Genomic DNA, 21,532 nt, shown 5'->3' on the forward strand with positions numbered 1-21,532 from the left:
GTATAAGGCTGTGTGAGAGATTGCATGCTACAGTTACAGCTCATCACTGAGGTGGGACAAAGAGGTAGGAGACTGATGTTACACAGTCACACACATTATTGCACTTTATAACTCTAATACTTCCTTCAGCATAGCAATTTAAGATTGTAGTGATGAGTATTCTGGGATGCTGAGTCAGAAAGGCTTTTGTATATTGCTCATTGTCTGTGCAGGTGGATTTGTGATGTAGTTGCTTACTTTTCATATTTCCCATCATTGGTTAGTGATGTAAGCATTCAGTGTCACCTGTAAGTGAAGAATGCCCTAACTTGTTCATTTTCTGTTTTCCGCTTTTATGACAGAAAGTGAATTAACCAAAGAAACCTCGTTTACCCATCTCTGACGACAGAGATTAGCAAGGGACAAAAATCTTGCTTGTTTTTCAGTATGATGATAATGAAAAGAATGAATGGCTTCCTTCCCCAGCAATGAGAACATTGAGCACACAGCTAAACAGCTGCCCAGACATCTACTGTTTAGAACTTCTGTTAATTGAAAATGGCTCTTCAGTCAATATATGCCACTGTCTCTATTGGGTTACTTAGAACCAATTTCTACCAGCTAAAGATTCTCTAGAAATGTTTGCTAGTAATTTGCAGGAACTATTAAACTAATGTCAATTTTATTAAACATTTTATTAAGCCATTTCCCTTGCCAAAATAATTAATTATTTTCCTTATGTTCCACAACAGAAAACCTATGATATCAAGATTGATTCTAAATTTAGCATTAATTGAGGCTTCTTGCATGGCTTATAGAAAATAATACATTGAATTTGGATTAACTGAAATGGACTACTGTCTATTTAAACACGTTTTTTATTCTCTCCTTCTCCTTGCTAGTTTCATGCAATGGATACACTGCATAAACACAACTATGATTTGAGCAGTGCCATCAGTGTTCTAGTGCCACTTGGAGGGCCTGTCTTGTGTAGAGATGAAATGGAAGAGTGGTCAGCGTCAGAAGCTAGTTTATTTGAAGAGGCATTGGAAAAGTATGGCAAGGACTTCAATGACATTCGACAAGACTTCGTAAGTATGAAAGTAGTACACTTTTCTGTTACTGTGTGTTTGCATGGGTGAGCATAACTGCTTCCTGGAGGTTTGGAAGATTAGCTAGAGGAGCTATCTGTATAGCTGATATATGTAATTAACATACAAATACATTTTATCTGGCTTGAAGGTCAATATGTTTTCTTGTTCAGTGCCATTCTTTGGGGAGGTGTTGACAGAAGATAATCTGTTTTAATGGTTTAATACCAGGTAGGATGTCTCATGCTGATGTGTTTTGATAAGGATTTTTACAAGGATTTTACAAGCATCTCAAAAAGTTCCAGCAACTTTTCAGAACTTTTCCACAATTTCCAGTGAAATTTATTAGTAGCTATGTGGCTGACTCCCCTGAGTGTTTTTGGAAAGCTGGGGTTTCCTTCTATGGTTAGAAGAGAGAAATTTGTATTCAGATAGCTTCTAAAGTGCACTACAGGGAGCTATTTTGACATATTAGGTATTTTGGTACTTCTGAAAAGTAAAGGAAATGTTTTCCAGTACGTTCTAACTACACTGGTTTTGGTACTGAAGTATCAGACTATAGGGCAGCAAAGCTTTAAATTGCTGAATTCTAATGCTGAGTAATGGAATGAAATTGATTCTAACACTGACTGCTGGAATTGCTAGTAATTTGTCTACAAATTTTTTTGTACTTTTCTTGGAGAGCCTCTTCCTTTCAAGGAAAAAGATTTCCTTTGTTGTACTAACTTAAAGTTGGGCTTTGTGAAAAGGTTAGGATTTGAGCCAAAGGTATTCCATTATTTAAGACTGAAGTCGATTGAAACATTTTTCCCAACAATCTCATTCAGCTTGACTCTGAGAACTCAGGTTTTTTTTCTTTGAAGAAGTTACTCATCCGTGAGGGGAAAATGGTACTGTATGGTAAACGTAGAAATCCTTTCAAAATAGAGTGCAGGGCAGTGGGAGGAGGCTTGGCACTGAGCTAAGCTGTCTTTCCTTCACTTTCATGGTTGTGAAATGAAACAGATAATTGAATGAAGGTGGGAAGGGAAGGTTATTGTTTTTGTGAAGAACTGACATTTTAACAGGTGTATTATATCTGCATGCTTAATTTTGAGATTCCGAAGCGAGAAAATGTTCACTGCATTCATCACATAAAGTTGAAAATTGCATCATGGATGAAATAGTTCTGTTAAGTTCAAGACAGTATGATTGGAAAAGAATATTTTATAGAGTTTTAGAACTGACATCTTAATGTAAACTACAGTTCTTTATTATTTCTCATAGAGGTAAATGGCTGTCGTGGTTTAACCCCAGCCAGCAACTAAGCACCACGCAGCTGCTCACTCACTCCCCCCCCCACCCAGTGTGATGGGGGAGAAAATCGGGAAAAAGAAGCAAAACCCACGGGTTGAGATAAGAACGGTTTAATAGAACAGAAAAGAAGAAACGAATAATGATAATGATAACACTAATAAAATGACAACAGCAATAATGAAAGGATTGGAATGTACAAATGATGCGCAGTGCAATTGCTCACCACCCACCGACCGGCACCCAGCTAGTCCCCGAGCGGCGATTCCCCGACCCCCCTTCCCAGTTCCTATACTGGATGGGACGTCCCATGGTATGGAATACCCTGTTGGCCACTTTGGGTCAGGTGCCCTGGCTGTGTCCTGTGCCAACTTCTTGTGCCCCTCCAGCTTTCTCGCTGGCTGGGCATGAGAAGCTGAAAAATCCTTGACATTAGTCTAAACATTACTAGCAGCAACTGAAAACATCAGTGTTATCAACATTCTTCACATACTGAACTCAAAACATAGCACTGTACCAGCTACTAGGAAGACAGTTAACTCTATCCCAGCTGAAACTAGGACAGTGGCCCTCAGCTATAACTTTACCATAGTTCAGTAGCTATGTCGTCTAACTAAATGTTTCCTAATACATAGTATTTGGCTTTTCAAAATGCCTAAAGCATATAATACAGATTTTATTGGCTATTTACAAGTTGAGTCCTAACACAATTTGTGACCAAGTATACCTAAGCCTTGTCTCTGGTATTTATGTAGTATTTTTATTTTTTGTATAATTTCTGTGGTATGTAACATGTAATTCTGTTGATATGCATACAATAAAGTGATACAGTGCAGTAATGTGTTGCAGGAATTGCTTATGCATTTGTAACATTCAAATGCTAGATACTTGAGTGAGTCTACTAGAAGCTGTTTAAAATGTTCAGATTTTATCTCAGGTAGACTCCTGACACCCTCCCTCTTTCACTGAGTCTTCCTTCCCAAAACAGAGATATTTTCCCTTGCCCTCCTCCCAAAGTGAGACACATGCACAGATCTAGAGATAGGGTTGCATAGCCTACTGAGGGCACATTAATGATGAGTCAGAGTGCAGCAGAAATGGATGTGGGGCACTAATTAATTGTAGTCTCATTGAGTTAGAATGGGGTGTTGTCTATCCTTATTCACTTTTTTTTTTTACCCTTGGAAAAGTGACGTGTCATTTTTAAAACATCATTAGAAGAACATCTATTTTACATATCAATGTATATGGTATTGGTAACTTTGTGCACACAGTCTTGATCTAATTCTATGTAATTTGAAATCTTTCAATTATATTAATCATTGTGTAATCTTGGGTTATCTTAATTTCTCTAGAGTATAATTTATGTGTTCTCACTTGCCATGTTGCATTCTAAAAGTATAGGGATTTGAAAACAAACGTTGGGTTTTAAGTAATCATCTAAAATAGTTCTTTAAGATTTAGATCATGGATATATGAAAAGTTTCTGCAAGGTGAGGTACGTATAAATATGTAGCACTTCAGCAGTGATTTTCCATGAGAATACATTTGTCTATTATCATCCCCTCTCTTCAGTGGCTAGTCATTGAAAAGTAAGTACTCTTACATGTGTTGTAAGAGCACGGACAAAGAAGCTAATGCACTGGTAGTATACATGCGAACTTGTTTGAGTGTCCCTGTAGGATTTAATGATAAAATTAAATCCTGTGGTGCCTGAGATTAAACTCAAACGTAAGCAGTCACGCAGTGGTGCTACAGTACAGGCAAGACTGTCATGTTGCATGGCAGAAAGTGGTTGGTAGCAGTGTCGTGAAGCAGAAGGGTTATATAGTACCTGCTTGAGTCGTCATACAGCAGAGGAGTTGCCTTTTCTGAATCGGCCCGCACTTGCAAGGTATGGCAGCTGCAATTGCAGCCCTTACGTGATAGTTCTCTAAAGACCAGGTTCATTTACTTTTTCCAGCAATTATTAAGAACTGGTGCTATTTGATGTTCAATGTGCAGCTCAAGCATTAAGCTATAAACGTTAAATATTAGTAAGCAAGACAATTATTATAAATTAAATTGTGCAAAGGAATTTACCTTTTTTTTTTTTATAGACAGGAGAAGCTCATTTCTTGTCAAATTACCAGTCTAGCCTTTGAATAATCATTCTCATCAGCTGTTGACTCATCAACTGTTATAGAAGCTCATTTGTTGAGGTTTTGCTGTTTTTAAGAACCTATATGAATCCTAATCATCCTAAACCTTTTAAGTTAATTGAATTTACTTGATGTACTTGAATTACTTCACATCCCAGGATAGTAGAAAGGAAGAAGACTGAATATTTTATATTCTCCAAATATAACTGTTTTCCTAATGGTGAGAGACAGCTGTTATGCTTGTTATTTCTTTTTTTTTCATTATCAACAGTTTTCACAAATTTATAACTATTACTTCTCAAATATGGCAGGAAAGGCCTTGGGAATCAGACTTGAACCGTTTATAGAAAACAGGAACAACTGTTTTCCAACTTCAGAAAACTGTGGAAACATTCCTTGAAGTTAACATATTCATTTTAAGATACTTTATAATCCTAAGGTTTTCCTGCTGGTCTGATTGGAGTGGGCCATTTTTACCCTGAAGAAACTAAAGAAACTGAAAATTCCCTCTCCCTCTTTTTGTACTGCTGACACCTCTCTGCTAATTTTCTCCTACAAAAATGTCACGCAGATGGTCATTTTTACTTCTTTCAAATAGCGTTTAATAGAAATTGGTAATGAGAGTACATTATTCTATGGCTGTTCACAGCTTCTCTGGCAGTTCAGAGCAACCTCTGGAAAATTCACGTCCCTCTGCAGTGTTCTGTCATTCAAGTGCGTAGGTAAACAGAATACAGGATATTCATAGTCAGTGTGTCAAACAGGTTTTCTGAGTTGTGAATCAAAGTGTTAAAGGATTATGGTTATCCATCCAAGCATGTTACTTACCTTTCTTTAATTGTAGATGCCTACTGAGTGAATGAATATACTGGTGTCACAATCATAGTTAAAATAGTTTGAAGGATTTTCTAGAGAAATGGCAAACATAAGCTGTAGCATGACTGTGTTAAGTGTTCAGGAAGGAAAATAAATATGGAGATGCTAAAATGTAGTTGTTGACAATGGAAGGTAGTTGGGGTGACAGTGTTTCATCTGGATGCCAGGAAGAATATGGACCTAAAGACTGAGAAGCAGCTCATCTGTTACCTCACACCAAACACATGTTTCTGTCACTGGCCTTTTCTTGGGCACATTTCTCTTAAGGCATAATTTACCTGAGAAAGTAAAAGGATTTCAGTAAACCAAATTGTGTTGCTGTTTATTGGAACATCAGCTTTTGCACTTGTTACACTGCTACTTTTTAATTAAATGCAAATGGTCAGGGATTTACACACTGTGGTACACTGCCTGAGAAAGAGTTCACAGCTAAGTCTGTGGACCTGAATCCCAGCTCGTGAAAGGCAGAGGTGGGAGCCAGACTCAGTTCCTCTAAGTGTCTGCAAGCAAGCCACATGAAAAACTGGCTGTGAGTTCTGCATGCAGGGAGAGGCAGCTTGATAAGGTGTTCCTCTGTTGTTTTAGGAACTTAATTAAAGGTTCAGGAACATATTCTTTTGGCTTAATACATGCAGAAGGCTTCAAAGTGGAGTGAGTAAGGTTGGAAAGATAAGTTTCCACGCCTGTGTTCTCTGGGACTTCCTAAAAATGATCTTCATTTCTGGAAAGCAGAGAATATTGGCGTTAATGCATGCCTCTAGAAAATACCATGCACAAAACAGTAGCATGTTCCTAGATTATGAAGAAAAATTGCATGAATTTTGTAAGAGAAGTACTAATTTAAATTATAGAAACCATTTATGGAGTTAAATAGATTATTTGGTAGTAATTAAAAATGGCTGCTGCATGCTTAATTTTCTCCCCTAAACTTAGGCTAATACATTTTTGTTTTACCAATGAACATGTGCACCCAAAATCATTATCATCATCAATTGCCCTGAGTCTGCACAGAGATTCTTGTGAAACATTCATTGAAAGTCACTCTTGTTGCTCAAGGTAGCATTTGTCCCTAGCATCCTTTCATTTCTTGTTTAATGGTCAAGGGTATGTGGAAGTTTGTGCAAAACCTAGTGGTATTGTATGAGAGGCTGAGTTGTTATGTGACTTGAAAAACCTGTGAACTAAGTACAGTAAACCATTGTATTTATTAAGAGTAAAATTATCGTGAGACTCAAATGCATTCTTGTCAAGATGATTTATTTTAGTTCTGAAATTGTTCTCCATCTGATACACTTTTAATAGAGATACTGCCTTCTGTGTTTCCTGATGGAAATCTGGATTCTGTTTTGATCATTTTCTTTAACCATATGGCTTAAACAGGATATATTACATTTGGATTTGGATGTGTAATATTGCTGTAATTCTGCATCCTTGTTAATTATAAGGAAAGGTTGTGTATTATTAATAGTAGTATGTATTCATTTGCATATGGGGTTTAATGTAGGTATGTAATATATTCACATTTTAGTATTTGTGTATCAACTATACTTGATTTTAACGTGTTTAATAAGATGTGGATATTGCAATTTCTTGGAACTGCTTTAATTTGTAACAAATGTTTTTCAGCTCCCTTGGAAGTCACTGACTAGCATCATTGAGTATTATTACATGTGGAAAACCACTGACAGATATGTGCAGCAGGTAATTTAATGATTATTTCAGTCTGCCACATTCTTAAAAAATCTGAACATGTTAATGCATAAAAATCCGTTTGTGTTCATAAAAAGAGATATGGTGGTCTGTGGTAATATTTTAGGCTATAGACCAGTGATTTTGTGCTGTTCACAGAGTGCATTGTCAAATCCTCTGATGCCTACTGTACATCACATAGCTGTGAAGAGCTTTTTAAGCCATTTGTATTGTATGGTGGTGTGTAGCAATATGATTCCTGGTTCTTACTGCAGTATGGGATAAGAAGGAAATGGGCTGCACAGCAAATGCTTTAGGCTCTGACCCTGTGCATGGGACTGAAGGAAAAGGAAAAGGAAAAATACATTGTTTTCAAGTGGTTGCTAATGTGATGAACCTTTTATTGGTACTTCACGATAAAACATTACTTTGGCATTACCAGGATTTAAGAACAAAATTGAGAACATTCTGCATACAGTGGATGTGTTCATCCTTTGGATTTGAATGTTCAGTTGGTTGGGTTGCTCTGGAGCAGAAACATAAGATTATATTGGTTACTGACACTGGGATATTTTAAGAAGGTTTAGGCAAAATTTTAGTGTTGGTGCTTTTTATATATTGCACTCCTAATATATTTACTCTTAGGTTTAGATATATAAAATATTTTAAAATACGCCATTTTAATTTATCATTTAACGTTTAAGTTTGTACCCCCTTTACTTGCTGCATTAGTGGCAATGTTATGTACAGCATATTGAAAATAAATTTTATGCTGTTATGATTACCGTTGTATTGTTAGATGGATCTTTGGAATTGTTCCATATCTGTTACAGCGTGTCAAAGGATGATTGCTTCAGGTTGTTCTGGTTTATTTGAAAGCATTTCTACATCATCCGGTTAGGATATGGAAAGTAAGGGAATAGTCTTTTACCACATAGTAGAGTCTTGGACTGTCACGAGGACCTTTTAGTTCTATGGATAATACAAACAGAAAATAATATGCTGTGTATAAAGGCATGTTTTTCTGGGTTTGTCGCCATATATTTCACTTCTAACACTTTTTTTGCGCTGTTAATCTTTATCCTAGAAAGGTATTGCCAGCAGAGATTCCCTGTGCTGTTTGTCAGCTCTTAAGGATTGGATGACAGATGATCTTGAAGAATCACATAAAAAGATATTATTGATACTGAAAGCCATGGAGTAAGGATAAATTGAAGGGCAAATTGAGTTTTGTCAACACTCTTAGGTTGCGCAGAGACTGATCTTGTTTCCTGTGAAATTTTTCTGAAATACTTGCTCTGGAGTGGCTGGCAAAAGACTAAGACTCCTTTTCTAAAGTTCTCTAGGGCTTCACTGTGATTCTGTTGCTACAGTGATCAAGGTGTGTGATGGTGCGTTGAGTTTGTGTATCCTTTCACAGGATTAGGTTTTTAGCCTCACAAGAAAAGCGCATAGGCTTTATGGTTATCTACAAATTGAATGCTCTTATAAATGCCTGTGTTTTACTTGTAACGAAGTAAACTTAGAACATCTGAACTCAGAACATGTCAGTACACCACAGGATTGAATGGTTTAGACATGTTCTTTCAGGGTCATGCATATGATCATCAATAACAAAACCAGTGTAGGCCAAATACCTCATTTTTATCCTGGTTAACATTTCTGTAATCCTTCCTAACGAGAGACCAGAACTTCTTCCTGCGTTTGTTTAGTTTGTTCTGGAATGGTAAAAATAATACGGTTCAGTAAAAACGACATCGGTAGGGGTTTTTTCCCCACCAGAACAAGCTGTGATAGTTGAATGCATTTCACAGAGAAAATATGTTCGGTAAGAAAGTGGCAGTTTCAGAGTCATTCTTATCTAAATATCATGCTTGAGGGGTAGGGCAGCTTGAGGGAATGGGAAGACAAAAAGATCAACGTACATGCTTGAATCTTATGCATAAAATACAGTCTCTGAATTCTAGATTGGTGTGATTTAAAGTGAAAATTTGCTCTTTAATTATTTTTTTGTGTGAATTGACTGCATTACGTCAGACATAAGAAAGATTTACTTATGTCATGGTTTAACCCCAGCCAGCAATTAAGCACCATGCAGCCGCTCGCTCCCTCCTCCCCCTTTCCCAGTGGGATGGGGAGGAGAATCGAAAAAAAGAAGTAGAACTTGTGGGTTGAGATAAGAACGGTTTAATAACTGAAGTAAAATAAAACACAATAACAACAACAGTAATAATAAAAAATATAATACTAATAATAATTGTAATGAAAATGAATATAACGAAAACAAAAAAAAAGAGAAATAAAACCCAAGAAAAGACAAGTGATGCACAATGCAGTTGCTCACCGTGTGCTGACTGATGCTGGAGCAGCTATCCGTGCCTCCTGGCCAACTCCCCCCGGTTCGTATACTGAGCATGATGTTCTGTAGTATGGAATATCCCTTTGGCTAGTTCGGGTCAGCTGTCCTGGCTGTGCTCCCTGCCAGCTTCTTGTGCACCTGCTTGCTTGCAGAGCATGGGAAGCTGAAAAATCCTTCACCTAGGATAAGCGCTACCTAGCAACAACTAAAACATCAGTGTGTTATCAACATTATTCTCACACTAAATCCAAAACACACAGTACAGCTACTAAGAAGAAAATTAACTCTGTCCCAGCCAAAACCAGGACACCTTGTCATAATTGCTACTAAATATTATTCCTGCTTGGTAGCTAAAGGTGGTGATTTAATGGCAGGGGAGATACTGCTGCCACCTTGCCTTCAGAGCATGTTCCCTTGACATCAAGGTGAAGGGAAATAGATACGTTGAAGTTCTCAGTCTGTGCTGAAGCTATTTAGCAAAACTAATTCAGGCCTTGGGTAATCATTCTTGGTGATCTGGCACTTTTCATGACCACTACATTATATAGCGTTTGAGGAAGGCCAGGTGGCTGATACCACTGAATGAAATGTGTTCTCATTATTTGAAGTGTTCTTAAAAATCTGATTCAATGCAAAAAGACTTTTACTGAGACTTTGCAACAGAAAAAGGAGAACATATGCAAGGATAACTAAATTACTGTACTACAACAATATATTTCCCTCTCATTTATTTATTTCCACTGTTGAAAACAGTACTAATGTAGGGAAATGGTAATTTCTTGGGATATTTGTCAGTTGATATTCATAACAAAAGTTCTTAAAAAGAAGTAACATTCAGTTTCGAGGGTAGCTGATTAAAAGTAGTGGAGCCCAGGTGAAAAGCAGGGTTATTGTAGCTTGACCTCCCTTACAATGCAGTCTATAAGACTTGTTTGAAATAGTTACTGTTTAAGATCAGATGTAAATTTTTTTTCAGGAAAAGCATCATCTCACTTTGTTACATTGCTCCAGTGATATATTACCCGTGTTGTTTCAAACTGGTGCTTTGCTTCTTGTCTAAATATTTTCAATTTCAACTTCCAACCTTTACAGTTTACCAGTTTTCATCCTCTAAATTTCAACAGGCAGAGGTTTCATCTCAGAAATTGCAACTATTTGTTGATAGTTTTGTTTCTGCATCCTTTCTTTTCTCTCCATACTTAAAAGTTGATAGGTCAGTGTGAATTCAAGCTGTGACATTTTCTGTTGCTTTTAGAAAGCAATGCTAATCATAGTTTTAGTGTGTAAAAATATGGCTTATACTGAAATGGTATTGTGTGATTATTTCATAGAAGGTGGCATATAATTTATTTTAGTAAATAAAGGATGAAAGCAATTGCTAAAATTGCATTCCTTACAACCCCTATGCCAGCACTAAAAGTATGCCAAAATTTAATTAATGTGTATAGTCACTTCTCACTGACACTGCCATCAGGGCTCGATACAGCTTCCTACACCTACAAATGTCTTCACATTTTGGCAGTGCTTCAAGGCTACTTTCCTCATTTCTTTCCCTTTATTGTGTTTTTCTCTTTTGCTCTGATGATCTTGCTAGGTGTGCAGTGAGATTGATTTGTTCTTTTTGTAGAATGGGACCGGTTTGTTATGAACCTCTGTGGAACACGTTACCTGCTGACCTACAGTCTCGCATGCTTTTTCAGTTTGAAAACAAATTCTATGTTGTTGGGTATAATATGAAAAGGAAAAAGAAACAGTTGTGGAAAGCCTGTGGCCTGAAGCTGTTAAGCAGAAAGAGTTCACCATTGAGAGCTCTTCTGCTGGGGCTGTGAAATGTTCTCAGATTAAAAACTATCAATTTATGAGACTTGGAGCATGCTGATGATGATGATGTTCTTTCTGCTTGCTCTTGTAGAAACTGATTTAAGCAGGCAGAGCATACCAGGTTTCCATTTTTGCCACAGGCCTGTTGAGGGTAGTGCAGTGTTGCCAAGCCTGGTGCTGGGGAAAGACTGCAACTGCACCAGATGTATCAATGGAAGTCACTTCTGTAGCTATGAACACAACTAGGCATTTGTGAACAGCAAAAACCTGTTTAAAAAAAAAAAAAAAAGCCTATCTTGGAAATAAATGGATAAGGGCTCTCATATTGCATGGGAATTAATTCGTGGTGGCATGGACTGCTTAGGAGTCTATTTGTCATAGATTCCTCCTCAAAGATGCAGCTTTTATAAATGAGAGTTATGGCAATGGACAGACAGCACAGAGGCAACTTTCTGAAATGGAAAAGAGCAGCCGTTTACATGAGGAGGCTTACTCAGGCTATTCGACCAGGAAAGCTGATTAACCCTGTGACTTGCCTCGTGGCCAAGGCAAGAAACTCTCAGAGCAGAATTTTTGATGATACTTTTCTCAAGATGGGAAATACCTTCCTGGATTGTGAATCTTGCAAAGATTGGATACCAGAAAATAGGAGTGTAGCAAAGAGAATTGGCTGTTGAAGGTGAAATGGACAACTGAGTTTTAAACACCTGATAAAGAAAGGGGGAAAAGGGGGAATCTTGAGAGGTGGGGAGGTAGTGTTGGTTTATTATTGCTGGATATCAATGCCCCCCACCCCCTTTTTTTTCCTCCTCTGTGATAAAATTGACCTTGTTTCAACTCCTTTTCTCTTTTTTTTTTTTTAATTTTATTTTAATTTTTCCCAAGCGAACAAAAGTAATGTCTTGCATCCAAGAAGAGCAGAGAAATAATCTTTTTTCCTTCATCTTTTACATAAGGACAAATGTTTCAGATAACCAGTAGACAGCTGAACTCTGTATTTCTTGTGCCATTGCTGAAAAAATTACTTAGTTACTTGTATAATACATGGCAATAACTAAAACTTCTCAACATTTTAGTAGTATTACTACCTTGAGTGCAATGCATTTTGGGTTTGTTGCAAGTATGAAGAAAGTAATAATTTAGTAAATTCAGACTGTCTTGATAGTCATGTAGCTGTTCTGCTACTGCTGTATTCCTGAGCTACAGTTTTAATGGCACTTAACGGAAGTAGATGTTTAGTTATTTCTAACAGTCACTGGGCTTTACTGTTCCCCTTTCTTATACTGCTTATAAAATACTAGCCTCAGGCTTGACAGAGCACGCAAGAAGTATTGAGTTACATGACTGATGAGGAACTCATCATGTGCAGTTTCATTCATTTATTTTCTACTTATTCTGCAATGAGGTTTAGCCACAATGTCATACATGTTTATGTAGATGTAATTTATGTAAATTATAATTGTCGTTTTTACAGTTTTGTTGTCATATGTGAGGCCTGTGAGTTTTACTGGGGAGGACAGTATGCTATAATTTCTAACTAATAATAAAAACAGAGAAATCATTTTTCATGGTTTTCATCTTGTAGATTTCTACACTTGTTTTGGAGGTTCTTGTGGAATCACAAAATAGAAATAATTTTATGAAATCTTGTACTGGAATATAATAAAATATTTTAATGTGTTAATTTTTCAACTAGAAACGTCTGAAAGCGGCTGAAGCAGAAAGTAAATTGAAACAAGTATACATCCCTACCTAGTGAGTATAACAAAGTGATTTTTTTGAATAATGCACAGGTAAAATTGAAACAGTAACGTGCAGTTACATGCATGATATTTTCTGTTGTCTTTTTAATAGTTACTTTCTAAATATTTGTTATATACAAACAGAATATACAGTGATATAATCAGAAAATGCCACAAACTCTCGCCGTAAGTGAAACCTTTGTACTTAACTGAGCCCATTGTCTTTGACCTGCAAACTCCCTGTTCTGGAATTGTGAGAAGTTTTACAAAAGGTGATGAAATGCTACATGAACTGCACACATGCAAGAAGGGCCTTATAATTTTAAAAGTGTTTTTTCCAGAAAATTGCTTCTGAATCCCTGTAGCACAACACTTTGTATTTCTGTAAATGCTGTATTTCAAAACAGAAGCAGTTGTTAATGTTACATAAAATAATATCGGATACTTTCCCATTACAGTTTTATCTTGCTGATACAGTCTGTTTTTCAGCTAGAGACAAGAGATGTTCTGACTGTAAATTAAAGGTAGCACACAGGCCAAATCTTATATCTTTGAACAAGTCTTATTAATGAAATCTTTTCTTCTGAGGGGTTTTTAATCTGTTTTTTTTTAAATTTAAACTCGATGCTATATCTGCTTTTTTTAACATGTAGTTTACAGAAACAAGATGTAATCTGTCTCTTTCATATTCATAACTTCCTCAAGATTATGTGAAGGGAAAGGGTTACAGATGACATTCTTTTAAGCTTTCTGTGGGTATATTTAGTTTATATGTTTGTGAATTTCCCATTGTTATGAGTGTTTGTATAACGGAAGACTAGAATACCAAATGAAATACTTTGAAAATCCATTGTTGTCTTTTTGATGACTTATATGAATTGCATATAATAGAGCTTCATTTCCATATTTCATACAGACTTTTCTCTCTTAAACAGATTTAATAATACAAACAGCAGACTGTTCAATTAATTCTTTTAATCTCATCTATGAAGAAACGTTGTGAGTTTTGAAGCTCAAGTCTGTAATAAATGAAGCCTTTTAAAAAAACCTGAAAACTCTAGTATGAGTGTTCCCTAACCCTCTCAGGGAAGTGGCTTCTTTAGGAAAACTGTAAGATGCTCAGTCTTTACATAATGCTTTTTCAGTTCCATTTCCTTGGTCCATGTGGACAATTCAGGACTTTTGCCAATATTTTCACAGGAGGGACTAGTTGTATTGGATGACAAAACCTGTTATGAAATGTAGGATTTCTGTGGTTTTTATTTTTCTTACTGTCTGTCTTTTGCCTCCATGTCAAGACAAAATGCGTAGTCAATGGTAGGAGGGCGGTAGGACTTCTCAAGATAACTGTGCAATCTAGGGCACTCGTGGTCAAATGGATTGCTTAACGTTCTGTTTCAAGACTGATTTATAGTATTTGAAATCTGAGTAGAATTGATTCTCAGAGCTGAATACCTTTTTGAACTTGATCATAAGGTATTTCCTGTAAAAGCAAGGTTCTGCCCTCAATACCAGAGGGTCCCTTTCAATTCATGGCTTCTCTGGAAGGTAACTAAGCAACAGATCATAATGTGCAAGACTTGATCATCTCTCGATCCCTTCGCTTGTACCTTGAGGCCACGGTACTTGATAAAGGGTATCTGGAAATTGTAAAAGTGTCTCTTGGTGGATATAGTGAAAAAGAAGGCAGGAGGCAGACTTGCTGGCATTTGGATTAGAGACTTGATACAGCAAAGATTTCTTCAATGACTCATTTTAACTAGTCTTGAATATATTTTATGCTACCAAAAGTAATGAATAATCATCTTAGGAATCAGTGTATCCAGCCTTGCATTGTATTGAGAGTATAGCGTGTCAAAGGGGTAATTAACACCCACAAAGTTGGAGCTTTGGAAATACTGTACTTAACCTGGTGAGGAGTATATTAATTCTCTCTGAATTAACTGACCTGTAAAGTGCTACTTCACTGAAGTATTAGTAGGTAAAATAATCACAATAATAATATAACAAAAAAATAATCCAAACCCAGTTCTTCAGCCTTCACAGAGAGAAAGTAGTTTAGGACAGAACCCAGACAGAACAGCCTGATATTATATGGGCGAACTTTGCCAGGGTTATAGTACATTCACATTTATTGCAGTTGCTGGGAAGGTATGTACTTCTGCTTGAGATAAGAGGCAGCAGACCCTCTTTTAGGGTGGAGAGCCTTGTAGTATTACAGACAGTGTTACTACTCTTACTTGTTATGCTCACTCAAAGTCCAGCCTTACCTTTTAAAGCCTTATCTGTTGACTGGAACCCCCGTCTTAAATTCTGTGCTGTGTCAGGCTTTTGTTAATGCTTGACCCTGAGACTTGGTCTTTTACTAGCTTGCCAAGTAGCTCGGACCATGTGAGAGCATTTTACAAAGATCTGTAAATCTGAGTATTAAAGCAGCTAATTAGATTGATTGTTTTCATGTTGACTAACTGGTTAGTAAAATCACTTTTATTTTTATTTTTTAAAGCAATAAGCCAAATCCCAACCAAATATCCAGCAACAATGGGAAACCTGCTGCAGTCAATGGAGCAATGGGAGCCTCTTATCAGGCACAGGCCCCGCTAATAGGTCGGGCTTGTGAAAGCTGCTATAGTAAGTAATTTTTGTTTGTGTTTTTTTTTTAATAATTCAGGAGTTTGGGCTAATCTTAATATGCACTGTTTTTTAGAAACAAATGTATGTACTTCTGATTGCATGCTATAGAGGATAATTTTCAATGACTTGTGTGGCAGAAATAACTTCTAGATTAGAGCTACCTTCAATATACTGATTAAATGTCAATATTCAAATCCACTTTATGATTTTTTTTCACAATTCAGAAACTACAGAAGGATAAAGTAGTATAATATGATGGCACTGAAACATTAGTCCTTTACCTTCAGAATACTAGATTCAAATTTATTTTCGGTTCTCCTGTAAGGCTGCAGGGTTTTTGAGTTGTGTTTTTTTTTGTTTTGGGGGTTCTCCCCCCATCCCCACCCCGTTGTTTTTGGGGGGCAGGGAGAGGGCATGTTGGTAGTTTTTTTTTCCTAGTATTTTGTGTGTTTCTGATGGTCCTTGTTGTACTTCTTACAGCCTTCAACATAGGTTGTATGAGAGTGGATACAATAAAATCTAAAAATGGGAAGAATTGAAAAGGCCTACCATGTGACAGTTCTTCAGTTATCATTGCTATGGCTGCCTGTCTCTGAAACACTAATTAAATTAAAACCATATTTTGTATACAGGAAGTTCCAGTTACATCCTTTGTTGTTTTTCAAATCACATTTTTTTAAAGAATAGTTTTCTTGTGAAACATTACAAAAAGAAAAGAAAAAAGGTTAAATGAGTGTTTCCTGCTGAGTCTCCACATGCACAAGATAAAGGTATACATGCACAAGATAAAGGTATACATGCATCTTCAAGGTCAATAGGAGATGTGCTTGTCCTTTTCTTACACGGATCTTGATTTATAAGTACTCACTTTGCATGACTTGAGGAAAAATAACAAATCTTAGCTAATTCTGCTAAGTAACAAGCAGCTTAATAAAGCCTGTCTTCCAGGGTAAGATTAGAACTAGTGGAGGACTTACGGGGCTTTTTGGGGGTTTTTTTTTGGTAGTCCCCTGGAAGAAAAATCTCTTCTTGGCAATACAAAGCCCCTGGTTTGAAATTAAATAGGGAAGCATTGTCAAAATTTCCATTTGGGAAATTGACTTCTGGGGTGCTTTTGTAAAAAATCAACTAAAAATTAAAATTATTTTCTCCATGTCAAGTGTATTAAATATTTATCCATATAATGCTCTTACAATGCCCTATATCATGGCCACATAAAGCCATCTATTACAGCATTTGGATTTAACATATTGAATGTAGCATGCACCAGTTTACCTGTTCTGTTTTCTCCTTCTTAGCTCCACAGTCTCACCAATGGTATTCTTGGGGTCCTCCTAATATGCAGTGTAGATTGTGTGCGTCTTGCTGGATTTATTGGAAGAAATACGGTGGCCTGAAAATGCCCACACAGACAGATGATGATAAACTCTCTTCCAGCCAACCGACAGAGGTAGGTTCTGTAGATGAACTTTCCTAAAATCAAATGTGGTGCTTTCACAAGACTGCTGTGATTTGAATATTTAATGGAATGATTTTGTGTGTGTGTTCAACTTTGGTATTACAAAACTCAATTTGTTAATCCTTTTCCTGTCTTAAGTAGAACTGAACAGTGTGCAGGTCCTGCCATGTCTTTGCTTGACTAAGCCTTAGATAAACAAACATCCACTTCATGCATTTTTGGTGGACAGATTCATCTTGTCAATCAAATGATGTGCTATCTATAAAATGTTAATATGATTATACAATATCTTATCTGGAATGGCATTATATATCCACTCACAGCAGAGTTGTCTACTCTGTGTTTTACAGCTTCTTACATAAGCCCCGTTTTTTTGTCTAGTGCTTATACATATTATTTGATTAGCCTTGTGAATTTATCCAAATTGTGGATTTTTTTAATGCTGTAATTCAGATGTATGGGTTGTGATTTTTTGTTTGTTTTTTGTAGGAATCCCACGTTAGAACTCACATGTCCCGGCAGGCCACACAGGGAACTCCAGTTCGTAATACTGGAAGTCCAAAGTCGGCAGTGAAAACACGTCAAGCTTTCTTTCTTCACACAACGTGTTGGACAAAACTGGCCCGTCAGGTCTGCAAAAATACTCTCCGGCTGCGGCAGGCAGCAAGACGTCCCTTTGTCCCTATTAACTGTGCTGCCATTAAGGCAGAATGTAAGATGTTTTTTTAATTCTTAGTTCTGTGTGCTGTGCTTCCCACCCATTTTTGTCTTTTAATTTTATTTTCTTTTTCAATAAACATTTCTTGTCTATACACTTTTGCTTTTCATTTTTTTCATTTGTCCAGCATATCACCAATACATTGGATAAAGTCTGGCTGCCTTGAACAGATTTCAGTCTGGGGAAATATTTCAAATGAATTAAAAAGGGGATAACTATTACCTCATTCACTTACAAAAACCTGTTATTAAAAAATAAATTGGGGGCAGGGAGGGGAAATCAATGCTGTGACATAAAAAGCATGCTTCCTACTAGGCAGTGTGAAAGAAGTTTGGTTTTATATTGTTCGTTTATTCTTTCACTGAGCAGAAAGTATAGATCTGTACCTAGTTTACTACTTCTCCGTGGGGTTAGTCAAGGAATAAGATGCTGAGGATGCATAAGAATTTAAAACTGGCCTGTAATACAGCCCTTTGTTACTGTGGTGATCAGGTGGGTGATAGCCATGTTTATTATTACATCATAGTTGCATTTTTTCTTTGTCCATTCCTGTGTTAAATCTTAGTTTTAAATAAAAGTCTGTATTATGCTTGTTCTTTTTATAGCCAAAATATAAAGAACTGACAAATTCACTAGTTACGTGACAAAAGGTTAGGAGTTATTGTAGATACCAACAGTAAGTCTCTTCATGTGCGTATGTGTGTAAGTTCTGCCGCAAAGTCACTGAATGTTCCAGCAGGTTTTGTATCTGCGCTGAGCGCATTGTTTTACTGCTCATGCTGTTTGGTTTATGTTTCCCAGTCTTCCATAGGTGCAGTTCTTGGAGCAGATGCTTGGTATTCCAAGATGAGCCGTGCTGGCTCATCGTACTGTGAATTGTATTAGAATTGAAGACACCTTTTTAGAATATTAGATGTTGGGTTTATAACCATGTTTACTAGATTAACGCTAAATGTTTTCCCAGCATATTTAAGTGGGATGCTGATGATGTCAGTGTTGATTATAAGAAATTTACTCCATGGAGGCTTAAAATCTGGTTTTCAGTAATTATTTTCCTCTCATGTACTTCTAACACCAGCCGTTCTTCACATCAAACTCTTCACTTATTTCTGCAGTCATCCAGAACTTGATGAATATTTCTGTTCATTGTCCTTGTCTTATTTATTTAGTTTCCCTGTTGGCCATTTTCTTTTTTCTTTCAAAGCTATGCAAGTCAGCAGCAGCTTTCAGATTTAAGGAAACCATATGTCCACTGTGTGAATAAAATGGGTTGTAGTTTATGGAAGAAGTGTGTCTAAGGCTGGGTTAGGATTATGTTTTTAATCCTTAACACAAAATAAGAGTTGTTTTCTGAGAGGAAAGCATCGTACCTTTTAATTTACGTAGTTGGCACTGATTTCTGCTGAATCATGGAGGAAAATTAATTTTAGAAGTTCACTTGAACATTGAATCTTTTTATCCATATCCATATTTGTTCTCACTCACTGTAGTAACTCAGTTTGAAAGAACATGAAGCTTTTGTTTAATGACGAGAAAAAATGGAAAAAAAAAAGTCTCATCCAGCTGTTAATCATCATAGTAGAACAAGTGTTATATACACAGTTCAACTTTAAAACAGAGGAGTGAAAAGCTGAGCTTTTCAGCAGGAAATAGTCATTCTTCTATCAGAATGGCAGTGCTGTGAGTTCTTCCTCTTTGTTCCTTTGAATGAAAAAGTGCCGCATCAGATTAACAACAAGAGCAGAAAGATTTTCTTTTTTCCTGTAGTCTTTGCCTTTCATTATTGTTTTTGCTTAAAGCAAAATTTGGGCCTTGCAATTTTGTCTTTTTGAATGCTGATATTTCCTGATTAGACCTAACATAGATTGGGGAGGAGGGGGGGAGTCACAGTTGTCAATGCTTTTTGAACACAACGTTCAAATTATTTCATAATAGCGGAAACCAGATTATACCTCATTTAATTAATTTAACTTATGTTTCTCTGTGTGTATACACACACATACATACACACACATACTCTGTTTCTGGCAATATCTCTTTCTGTGGAATCGTACATTACTCTTACCTGCATTGTCATTGTCATATTCTCGCTCTAGTAAAGCCTAGTAAGTAAATAAAAAAAAAAAATGTTTTCGAGTTTTGTTCCTGTACTTATATCTGGTGACCTGTGTTCAGTGCACTTTTTAGATTTTAATGTTATGACTAAATAGGATCTCTCTTCCTGAATGCCTTGAATCCTTTTCTAAGGATAGCTTGATGCAAGTAATTTTTTAATTTTTAAATGAGATATTTCATTAACAGTAACGATTTCATATGTTGAATACCACTAAGTAATTACAATATTGACTGAATGTTTGTGTTGGTGTTATAGAAGTTATAATTGTGCTGGCCAGAGTAGCAGATCACCCATGATGTGATATGGCATGACATGGTTAGGGCATCCAATAACTGATTTGAAATTCGTTTTCCATGTTGCTGTGCTGAAACTTGAATCTAATGACTGCTTAGATGCTTTGTCACTCGCCTGATTCTTTGTGTGTGCCAAACCAGTGCTTGAAAACATAACTGCATTTCACAACTGTATTGCAGTAGGCACCATACCAACACTCAGAAACCATAAAATCTAAAGACAGAAGGATGGTAGGGCACTTACCCCAGCAGCATACCAGGTTTTATGCCCTCTTAGTCATGTGCAATTTGTTGAAGTGCCAGGTTGTAAATGAAACTAATTCCCAGTTCTGAGACAGAAAGTCTGAAAAAGCCAGTCAGAGCTTGCTCATAAAATAAATTGATTTTTGCAGTCCACCCGAACTCATCTGCAGATACTTCTTTTGTTTTGGAGGGGCATGGAAGCCTCTGAGAATGCTAATCTCAGGCCCAGCCATCTTTTAGGTGAAAACAGCTTTCAGACAGAGCATTTTTTTTATTACTGTAATTCCACCCACATCGTTGCCTTTGGCCCATTACATCCACTGGCAGAAAACAAGGTCCTATTCTATGTTCTTCATTCCTTCAGTTAATGCAGAGAATTAGGTTTTTCTCATTAGTGAACCATACAGCATGACCCCTGCTCGGATGCCAGCGGGAGGTAGTGGAGACAATGCATTTACATCCCAATTCAATCTAGGGATGGTCACCGGGAGGTTGAGAAGGCATGGCATCTCCTGCTAGGAGCACAACCCATTGTGGCAATCTCAGACTTTGTTCCACCTGAAGAGAATAGACTCGCTGTAGTTGTTGACAGTAAACTTGTCTGATGGATTTTTCGGGAATAATTAGAATTGGTGAACTGTTTTGGTAGGAGGAAATTCCCGTGCTGTAAATTAGGCAAAATACCTTCATTTTATTTTAAATATATTGCACGTTTTTTAGAAAGTTAAGCAAAATTATCCTGTCTATGGAACGTCTCTTAATCACAGAAAACCAGAGTGGGCATTCTTCTCCAGACAGTCACTGACAAGATTGGATCTCTCTCGAGCTTACAAGCATGGCAGTAAGCCGTGATCTGAGAACCTTATTACTTCAACACAGGAAGATTTGTGAGGGACTTTTTTTTTTTTCCCTGCTTGGATATAGTTTTATGAATATAACTATATATTAATTATAGTAATTTAAATTTGGGTAACTGTACTCCGTCTGTGTAGACATGATTGTCAAAATATTTTCAGTGGATGGTAATATATTAGCTGTATAATATATATATAGTTATCTGGAAATGGGTATACTGTTT

General features: G+C 36.7%; 1 protein-coding gene across 5 annotated transcripts in view; it reads left to right on the forward strand.

Moving 5' to 3' along the window:
* The window catches only part of MTA3 (metastasis associated 1 family member 3), a 228,288-nt gene that overhangs the window by 70,657 nt on the left and 136,099 nt on the right, over window positions 1-21,532 (forward strand). For all 5 annotated transcript variants that reach the window (XM_030035048.2, XM_030035050.2, XM_030035049.2 and 2 more), the window contains exons 9-14: window positions 882-1,070; window positions 7,007-7,081; window positions 12,946-13,004; window positions 15,498-15,622; window positions 16,924-17,075; window positions 17,574-17,796. In XM_030035048.2, the coding sequence (XP_029890908.1) occupies window positions 882-1,070; window positions 7,007-7,081; window positions 12,946-13,004; window positions 15,498-15,622; window positions 16,924-17,075; window positions 17,574-17,796 (823 nt within the window). The remainder of the gene's footprint in view (window positions 1-881; window positions 1,071-7,006; window positions 7,082-12,945; window positions 13,005-15,497; window positions 15,623-16,923; window positions 17,076-17,573; window positions 17,797-21,532) is intronic.

This window comes from Aquila chrysaetos, chromosome 13 (assembly GCF_900496995.4).
Source record: "Aquila chrysaetos chrysaetos chromosome 13, bAquChr1.4, whole genome shotgun sequence".
Classification (NCBI taxonomy): Eukaryota; Metazoa; Chordata; class Aves; order Accipitriformes; family Accipitridae; genus Aquila; species Aquila chrysaetos.